Below are 10,067 nucleotides of genomic sequence, written 5' to 3'. Positions count from 1 at the left end.
TTCCTGAGTTCCTCAGGGCAGTCTGGCTGAGGTAGGTTTCCTCTGAAGGTGGTGATAGAGAGAAGGCGGCAAGCATTATCTGGGCAATAGATCCTTGGCTAACAGTGGTTCTTTGAATCTAGGAATGGGTTGTCCACGAAGAAGAGAGTCTGATTTCTTTATCTAAATGGTTCATCAGCTGAGTGCCAAGGTCATGAGTTCTGAGAGTTACTTAGGTTTGTTGTCCTGTGGCTGCATAACAGTACTCTTAAGCCCAGCCATTGAGCTTACAGATGTGGACCGCTAGCCACAGAGGGGACAAGTTGAGAGATCAAGAATGGACTAATGCAAATCCATGCCACTATTGGAGAACTAGGTCCTGCTGATGGCAGGGGGATCATACTGCATTTGTTCACTATTTTGATTCATAGCTGTCTCAGCTAGACGTTAGCCAGAATGTTCCAGAAAAATGTTAGCATTCTTTGAAGACAGTTTTTACCAGGATGGATTTCTTATGTATGGTCTAGTGATTTGGAAAGCATGTGGAATAGAGTCTTTTTCAGACCTTTAAAAGTAGCCAATTCAGAGTGGAGGCAAACGGTTTTGAGCAGTTGAGCAGCAGGACTTCCCAGCAGGTTAAGGAAGGAAACGGCAGTGCGTCCCCACTGAGAACTCAAGTCAGGCTGCTGCAGCTAGCAGCTATCCGCCCGCCCTTCGTGCTCACTTCCCATCCCACATGCAGCAGGAGTCGTAAGTCTTGGGGCCAGTTTTCCTGGAGGGTATCTGAGAGGAGGAGGAAGAATGGGAAAAGGTGAATCAGAAAAGCAACCTCCTCCTCGGACCCTCATGACCTCTGAGTTCATGCCTAGCGCAGGCCTGCCTCTCTGAAATACGTCAGACTGCTGATGAGCCTAACACAGTGATGGCGAACCTATGACACGTGTGTCAGAGGTGACACGCGAACTCATTTTTTTGGTTGATTTTTCTTTGTTAAATGGCATTTAAATATATAAAAAAAATTTCAAAAATATAAGTCTTTGTTTTACTATGGTTGCAAATATCAAAAAATTTCTATATGTGACACGGCACCAGAGTTAAGTTAGGGTTTTTCAAAATGCTGACACGCCGAGCTCAAAAGGTTCGCCATCACTGGCCTAACACCTACCCTCCTTTTCTACTTGACCTGAAATTCCCATAGTTAGTTACTCCTTGGCTTGAAGAAGGGCATTTCCCCCCCAGAGCTCCACCATTGAAACGTACCAGGAAAGGGAAAGCATTAACATATCTGTACCTATTAATACAGATTCATCTGTCAGATTAGAGGTTGAAAGCAGAACTCGGGAATATTGAGAATTGGCATCCCGGGTAGGTAAATGCTGATAGAGGAGGGAAAGGGATAGGAAAGGCCAGGAGCATGAGACACTGTGTCTCTGAGCTGCCTGGCACATACACAGGCAGATTCCCGGCAGTGGGGAGCGCAGGAGAGGCAGCCCTCACGCTGCAGACACGCTCCCAGGGCTTGCTTCCCTGCCCCTGCTGTCACAGGAGCTCGCCACAGGTGAGCCTGGCGGACGTGCCGCTTCGTGCCCCTCGCTGAAAGCCACGCTGCCTTCTTTTCCAGTCTGAAGGGCATTTCCTAAGACTTGAGTGCGTCGTTGGGGCTGGGTCCCAGTGCTCTGTTAACTTACACTAGGCGAGAGTGAGAATCCTGCCGGAGAAGGTCACATTGTTGCCTGGTGTCTTTCAGGATGTTTGGACCAGGAAGAGAGTACAACTTCACACGGCCCAACGAGAAGGGGGAGTATGAGATTGCCGAAGGAATCAGTGCAACGGTCTTTCGAACGGTGCTGGTGCGCAGTAGTCTTTTCGTTATATCCTCTTCCATGGGCCCGCGTGATCAGAAGTCCTGAGAGTCCACCAGGCTGTGGTACTGACCTTAGGGTCTCTAGTTTCCAGTGGCTGACTTTCCCACTTTACTTTTTATTCCTGTAACTTAAGTATTCTTGCTGTATGAGCTCAATCAGGTATCAGGTTGTGATTTACCATGTCAGGACATCCAGGAGCCACTTTGCCATTTAGTGAGTCAACCAACTTGGTGACAGTGCTAGTAACCCATCACTTTACAGAACCAGCAGTGAATGGGTGTGGAAGAGGTAATTTTTCATCTTGTTCTTTACCTACATTTCTTCCTCCTAATCTATTTACAGGATTATTACAAAACTGGTATCATCAATTGTCCTGATGGCATCTCTATCCCAGACCTTAGAGATACGTGTGATTATCTCTGCATTAACTTTGACTTCAACACTATCCGATGTCAAGATCTGAGTAAGTACAGGAGCAGCTGAACTTAGTTTGCCTGGAATTGATTGGCATTTTTTACTGCTAACCAGAGATTCTCAAGTTTGGGCTGAGAATCATCTGCAGAGGCAGAGAGGTGCTGCTATCCCGTTCCCTCTCTCGCTTCAAAGCATTTTGAGGACGTGCAGTAAACAAGAGAATGTGTAGTGAGCTCTAAACCTAGCTTGGCCCGTGAGTTACCAAGCTAATTCCTTCCCCTCTTGGTGTCTCAACCTTTTTAACAAATAAGGGTACTGATTCTCAGATCTGTGGGAAGTCTCACTAGGAAAGTTAAACAGCATAAATTGGCTGGGTTCTTAACAATTATATTTATTATTAGCATTAACTTAGTGCAGGGGTCCTCAAACTATGGCCCACGGGCCACATGCAAATACAAATATTGTATTTGTTCCCGTTTTGTTTTTTTACTTCAAAATAAGGTATGTGCAGTGTGCATAGGAATTTGTTCATAGTTTTTTTTAAAACTATAGTCCGGCCCTCCAACGGTCTGAGGGACAGTGAACTGGCCCCCTGTTTAAAAAGTTTGAGGACCCCTGACTTGGTGTTTGTTAAGTGCTTTATAGATGTGAACTTGGTGTAAATCCTATAATAATCCTAAAAGATGGGTGATAACCTCATTTAACAAATGAGACTGAGAAGTTAGCTTGTTCAAAGCTCTTAAGCATTAAAAGTTGAAATTAGAACTGATTGTCTGACTACAAACTCCATGCTCTTATCATTACCCACTAGGCTCCCTGAAATTATTTTTAAATTGTTCTTTGAAGTTCATGATACATTTCCCTGCAGACTCCATGAAGTTCTCTGGACTTGTGAATTCTCTACTGGGTCTAGTATATACTTAGAGCAGCGGTTCTCAACCTGTGGGTCGTGACCCCTTTGGCGGCCAAACGACCCTTTCACAGGGGTCGCCTAAGACCATCCTGCATATCAGATATTTACATTACAATTCATAACAGTAGCAACATTACAGTTATGAAGTAGCAACGAAAATAATTTTATGGTTGGGTCACAACATGAGGAACTGTATTTAAAGGGCCAGAAGGTTGAGAACCACTGACTTAGAGCAAGTCCCTTGGTGTCTCCAAACTTCGGATTCTTCTTCTTCTGTGTACGCTTAACTCCATGAAATTGGGGTCTAGAGGATCTTCAGAAGCAGTACTACAGAGTCATCCCCGAATGATGGTTCTATATCTTGTAGAATTATGTTTATGATATGACACTGTATGTTCAACAAAACCTCCATTGATCAGAATGCTCAGGGATTATTAAGCACTAGAGGCTCAGTGCACAAAATTCATGCACCGGTTGGGGGGGGTCCCCCCTTAGCTCAGTCTGCACCCTTTCCAATCTGGGACCCCTCGGGGGATGTCTGACTGCCGGTTTAGGCCCGATCCTAGGGATCGGGCCTAAACCAGCAGTTGGACATCCCTCTCACAATCCTGGACCGCTGGCTCCTAATCACTCGCCTGCCTGCCTGATTGCCCCTAACTGCCCCCTCCCTGCCGGCCTGATCGCCCCTCACTGCCTCTACGTGTCGGCCTGATCACCCCTAACTGCCCCCCTCTGCCAGCCTGGTCACCCCCAACTGCCCCCTTCTCTAGCCTGGTCTCCCCCAACTGCCCCCTGCCAGCCTGGTCACCCCTCACTGCGGTCGCCCCTCACAGCCCCCCCGCCAGCCTTGTCACCCCACTCAGCCTGCTGTTCAGTCGTTTGGTCATCCCTCACTAACCCCCCTGCTGGCATGGTCATAGGCAGCCATCTTGTGAGGGTGTGAGGGTTAATTTGCATATGACCTCTTTATTATATAGGATTATTATATAGGATGAGTAAAGGAAGCATGGTAGAATGTGAAATACATCTAACAAAATCAGCTTAATTACCACCTTGAAGCAGGAAACAATCTCTGCCTTCAAATGGGTCACTTCTCTGGACCCTATCAATGGTAACAGCGATTACCCGATCATCTTTTTCACTCCAGTAACATGCACTTGGGCAGAGCGGATGCTCACCTGCAGTTTCTCTCCCCAGGTGCTTTATTGCATGAACTGTCTAATGACGGTGCTCACAGCAGTTTGATCACTACCTCGAAGAACTGATCCTGCCCATCATGGTGGGCTGTGCCAAGAAAGGGGAGCGAGAGTGCCACATCGTTGTGCTGACTGATGAGGATTCTGTGGACTGGGATGAAGACCACCCCCCACCCATGGGAGAGGAATATTCCCAAAGTAGGAGCCACCTGCATGATGCAGATGTTTTTTGCAAGAAACACGCTACCCAGAATAGCAGCTAGATGCTAGAACCAGCGTGAATATCACTGTGAGCCAGTGGTGAGCACACTCACCTGGAAGATCAGTTCAGTGCAGTGACGCAGGTCTGACTGTTACGCTGTGGAACATAGTGAATGTTATACCTTCCCTGCTGCTGGTGCCTGGTACTGTGTCAGTGCTGAGGCAGCCTGTTAAATGGTGGTGTCATTCTTCCACTTTTAAATCCTTTTGAACTGATAACACAGAATTCAAAAAGTACATAAGGATGCACATTGAGAAGTCTTGTTCCCACCTCTGCCTCATCTATCCAGTTTTCCTCCTGTTTCTTCCAGACGTTTTCAGTGCACATACATAAGCACGTTTTTCCTTTCTTTCAAATGATACCATATAGAATACAGACTATTCTATACAATTTCTTACATTAAAAGCCTCCATGCTCTTATTTATAGCTGTATAGTATTCCATTGCATGATTGTCATAATTGATTTAACCAGCCCTGTTGATGGACATTTAAGCTATAAATTATAAATGATGCTGCAGTGAATAGCTATTTATTTATTTGAATTTTTATGAGTTTAGTTGAGTCAAAGTGAAGGCATATGCCAGGGAGCAAGATCTCAAATGCTCCGTGAATATCCTTTTTATTAACACAGTCTTTTCACACATGCATATCTCTGTAGAATAATATTCCTAGAAATGAAATTTCTGTCAAAAGCTTTGTGCTTTTATAATTTTGATACATGTTGGCAAATTATCCTCCATAAAGTTTGAGTCAATTTACACTCACAAAACATAGGAAGGTTTGTTTTCTGCACAGTGTTTTACTAAAGTTTTATATTTGCTATTTGAGTTTTGGTTTTCATTTCTCATTTCATGAATGAGACTGACCATCTTAATTTTTAAGAGCCATTTTAATTTCCTTTTCTGTTAAACTATTTTTTCCTTCAGCCCATTGCAAAATTGGATTGTTAGTCTTTTACTTAGAGATTTGTGTAAGCTCTCTATTTGTGACCTCTATTAAGGAAGTTAGCCCTTTGTAATATGAGTTACAAATATTTCTTTCAGTTGATTGTCTTTTTAGCTTTAATGACTAAGTAGAGATGTATTTTTATATAGTTGAGTGTATCAACTTTTCTTTTATGGCTTCTAGGTTTTATGTCCTACCCAGAAAGGCCTTCCATATCCTATTTAACATTTAATCTGTGATCCACCTGATTTTTTTTTGGCATCAGGGCCAAAAGAAATATAACTTTTATTAGTCTGATTCTGTTAGCTCATCTCCTTCCTCTTAATGGAGTCTTTGCTCCATAACTAACCCCAGATCTTTTATTTTTTATTTTTTCCACAGTTCTTTATAGTTCCAAGCTCTACAGATTCTTCAAGTACATTGAGAATCGGGATGTTGCTAAAACAGTGTTAAAGGAACGGGGCCTGAAAAACATTCGCATTGGAATTGAAGGTAAAAACATCCCAGTCAATATTCAGCTTGCATAGCTTATGGAGGTAGGCTGCAACTACGGTCATAGCTTATGTCCTGAAAACTTCCAGAGGACCTAGACAGTGGACAAATGAAAACTACATTTCTACCCAGGTTTCAAGGATCTTTATTTTTGTTTTGTCCTTATGTTTCCTTTCACTTTATTTCCAGTTGGAAATGCTTTAAAGCAGCTGCAGGAATAAGTTCCAATTTCCTGCCTCGGCATAAAGGGAGCAGTGAGGGCTAAGGCCTCTGGGGGGGTAAATGGAGCAGGTCTCGGGGGTTCACCAAGGGGAGAGCCACTCTGCCAGATCCTTGGTGAGGATCTTTCTGGGTCCTGGAAAGGTCCTGAAAACTCTCTTGGAGGCTCTGTTTGTTCCATTATGTGCCCTTGAGAAATGCCTGGACGTTGGCAGAGTTGCTTCAAATGATCTTGAGCAGTGACAGCCTCCCCACCTGTGGTCTCTGTGGAAGGTCTCAGAGACTCATTCCTGCTGAAGCCGTCCTGGTCTCCCTCCATGGGACTGGGACATATGTTTTGCTACTCTTACTGTCCCAGTCTTGCCCACGGAACCCATCAGGCCTTCATTGTGTCTGAATTAGGCTGGAATTTGAAGTTGGAAGAAATTTTTGAGATCTTCAATTAAACCTCTGTACTTCCCTTGTCTCTTTGGAAACCCCGGGAACAGGGTGGTAGGGATCACTCCATTTCCCACAGCAGCCCATCAGGTTGTCCTACCATCAGAACATTCTTCCACATAATAAGATTTCTCCCATTCCATGTGACAGCCTTTCAGATACTTTAGGCAGCATCCCAGTTTTTTCTTTAGGCTAAACATTCCACATTCCCTTAACTGGTTCTCATACAATGTGCCCTCTAAGCAATAGAATTAGAGGACGGAGTAGCCATGCCCTAGCAGGGTTTTCATTCTGTAGTGTTGTTGCCAGTAACTAAAGCAGGGGTGGCGAACCTTTTTTCTGCCAAAGGCCATTTGGATATTTATAACATCATTAGCTTAATATAAATGTATAATATAATTCACTTAATATAAATGTATGTTGCTCTGAAAAAAAACTCCTAGATTTATTGAATTTCAAGTCCTGCCTGCGGTTGCCTTGGCAGGACCATCCAAATGATTTTGCAGGCCTTCCATGGCCCGCGGACCAGACATTCTGCACCCCTGAACTAAGGCGTCTGAAATTAATAAGAGGTTTCTCTCCCCCTTCCCTTAGAAGGGATAGAATTTTTGTTACTTCCCTTCTAGGGATAAGACCAACTAACTGAGCAGGAGGGCAGAGAGCGTGTAGGTGATTGGGGCTGGGAGGACATGGTCAGAGACTGGTCGCTTCCCCTGTAATTTTCATGGATTTGGGAGGAATTGATGTGGTGAGGAAGTATGGAAGCCAGAGTGAGCATTTGCTGAAGTCATGAAAACGGTCTTTTTCTGTTTCAGGTTACCCTACCTGTAAAGAAAAAATTAAGAGAAGACCTGGTGGCCGATCTGAAGTCATCTATAATTATGTGCAGCGCCCTTTTATCCAGATGTCATGGGAAAAGGAAGAAGGAAAGAGTCGCCATGTGGACTTCCAATGTGTTCAGAGCAAATCCCTCACTAATCTGGTAGCTGCTGGAGAAGATGTCTTGGAGGACCAGGAGATATTGATGCATCACCTGCCCCAAGTGGATGAACTTGACCGACTAAATGCCCCACTTTCTCAGATGGCTTCTAATGACTTTCAGGATTAGGGCCAGCTATGGGTCCAGCGTTGTGAAGCGTTTGTCTGGGCTGCCAAAAGCCAGTTCTCCCCATCCTTTCCCTTTCTCCCATAATTAACGTGCGTCCTTTTCAGTATATCTGCACCTCCGCCGGGGATGAGAAAGCACTGGTAATGAAGCTCCCAGCTTTGCAGCAGCCCTGGTAACTTGGAATTTTAGGTCTGGTGCTGTTCACTGAGCCTTTGCATAACTGCAAAGCAGAAAAGCAAGTCAAGACTCCTGTTGCCTCATTCGGCAAAGCAGTGCTGATGCTTTATGCTGTGTCTTGGCTTTTGTGTGTTTTGTTTTATATCAGGCACATCACTTAGCAGCGAAGGGACCAAACTTAAAGGAGACAATCTCTATCTTCTGCAAATAGCACTAATGGCATGCTCATTAGAGGTTGATGAAGATGCCATTCCTAGTGGCATCTGTGCCCAGATTGCATCAGGGAAGAACGAGGCTCGTATTCAACATGTCTAAAAGGAAATTCGTAGGCGCTAAAATTCAGTTTTGTTTTTTCATTAAATGCAAGAACAATCCAAAACCACATGGATTCTGTCACAGGAAGGAAAGTGGCATCACAGTGTTGATGGAACCTTAGCGTCATGGTGTTTAGATTATTCATTTAGAAGGAAACTCAAGTAGAAGAACCTCTCCAGATGGGGCCACTCTGATTGCCCTGGCTTGGAATTGGTGAGAAGCCATAGGTCTTCCTTCACCCAGGAGCAGCATGTTGCTGTGGATGTGGATGGGCGACCTTGGATATGACTTCAAGGCTCCAGCTGTGAGCAGACATTTCTCACAAGGGCTCAGTTTCTCAATAGGAAGACTTGTAAGAGCTCCAGTGAGGGGACGTGTGGGGGAAAGCTGGATGGGGAAGCATTACCTGCTCAGGCTTTGTCCCAGTACAGGATTCTTCTTTGTGCATTCTTTTCATACTTAGGGAATTTTTTTTGATACCAGGGTATTTTCATTTGAAATAGCCTATCAGCTGCTCACACTGAGTAAGAAACCATACTAATATCATCCCCCAAGGAAGGATGAGTTGAAGGGAAGTGAGACCTAGTAATTGTTTGCTCTGTCACTGCATGTCAATGCACAGTGACAACCAGATCACCCTCCCCAGCACTGAACCGCCTTCCCCAGTGTCCCCATGGCTAGAGCCGGATGTCATGGGATCATCTCCTCTTTTGTGCTACAGGCTGGCCTTCCAGTCACCTGCCCTGGGTATTTACTCATCACAACTTACAAAGAGGCACATAGTTTTCAAGTCCTTTAAGAGCATGACTGGCTTTCTTAAATCCCATTCCCATAAGATGCTATAGGGCAAGCTGTTTGATTCTGTTTTGACCATGCTAGTCACAGTCCTCCAAGAGTGAAGTCGGATGGGCGTTGAAAGCTGCTCTTTCCAGGCTTGAAGAGCAAGAATCTTACTAGTAAGTGTATTCTCTGCATGTGGTCAGCATCACAGTGGAAATCAATGCTCTCTTCCTCTGAAAAGTAATCGGGGTTAAACTGAACCACCCCCCACCCCATCTGCAGAGTTCTGATTACCATGGCATCCATTTGTAAGGCTGATGGCCAGTGGGTAGTTCTATTTCTGTGACTGTTGGCTCATATTGAGGTCAGGTCTGGCTATGACCTTACCAGTATACATTCATGCCCACTAGGAACCGACCAGCCCAGTATTGTTTAATGGTGCTTCCTTTACTTTTCAGTTGACTTCCATGTCATCACAAAGGACATTTGCATTGAGTGTGTAGTCTGTGGTATATGTATAACTTTCGTTACACAGCTAATGTATTGGTAACGTGTAGTAAGTGTCAACACGCTGCAGCTGATACTCTAGTCCTTGCTTAGTTGGAAAGCCAGGTATGAAAGTATGGCATGTAGTGAACACTTTCTTCTATATCAGTGGTTCTCAACCTTCCTAATGCCGCGACCCTTTAATACAGTTCCTCATGTTGTGGTGACCCCCAACCATAAAATTATTTTCGTTGCTACTTCATAACTGTAATGTTGCTACTGTTATGAATTGTAAATATCTGATATGCTATATGTGTTTTCCGATGGTCGCAACCCACAGGTTGAGAACCGCTGTTCTATATGAATGATTAACTTATTCTGACTTTTAAGAACTATATCTTCTTTTCCCAAATTGGGTTAATGTGCTTTTGGCCCCAACCCCATGGACAATCTGGGGAGGTAAATCTGCCACTGTCAC

General features: G+C 44.4%; 2 protein-coding genes across 2 annotated transcripts in view; one reads left to right on the top strand and one right to left on the bottom strand.

Annotated features, from left to right (window-relative positions):
* KCTD20 (potassium channel tetramerization domain containing 20) overlaps window positions 1-9,657 on the top strand; it is a 27,266-nt gene extending 17,609 nt beyond the window's left edge. Inside the window, 6 exon segments of the mRNA XM_005881726.2 lie at window positions 1,727-1,829; window positions 2,187-2,307; window positions 4,369-4,404; window positions 4,407-4,565; window positions 5,956-6,066; window positions 7,539-9,657. Of these exon segments, the coding sequence (XP_005881788.1) occupies window positions 1,727-1,829; window positions 2,187-2,307; window positions 4,369-4,404; window positions 4,407-4,565; window positions 5,956-6,066; window positions 7,539-7,831 (823 nt within the window). The 3' untranslated portion in view covers window positions 7,832-9,657.
* The window catches only part of STK38 (serine/threonine kinase 38), a 100,596-nt gene that overhangs the window by 53,643 nt on the left and 36,886 nt on the right, over window positions 1-10,067 (bottom strand). The gene's annotated exons all lie outside the window — the stretch shown is intronic.

Source organism: Myotis brandtii, unplaced genomic scaffold, assembly GCF_000412655.1.
Source record: "Myotis brandtii unplaced genomic scaffold, ASM41265v1 scaffold687, whole genome shotgun sequence".
NCBI classification, from domain to species: Eukaryota; Metazoa; Chordata; class Mammalia; order Chiroptera; family Vespertilionidae; genus Myotis; species Myotis brandtii.
Note: the sequence above shows the minus strand (reverse complement) of the source record. Positions and strands in the feature narration are given on the sequence as shown.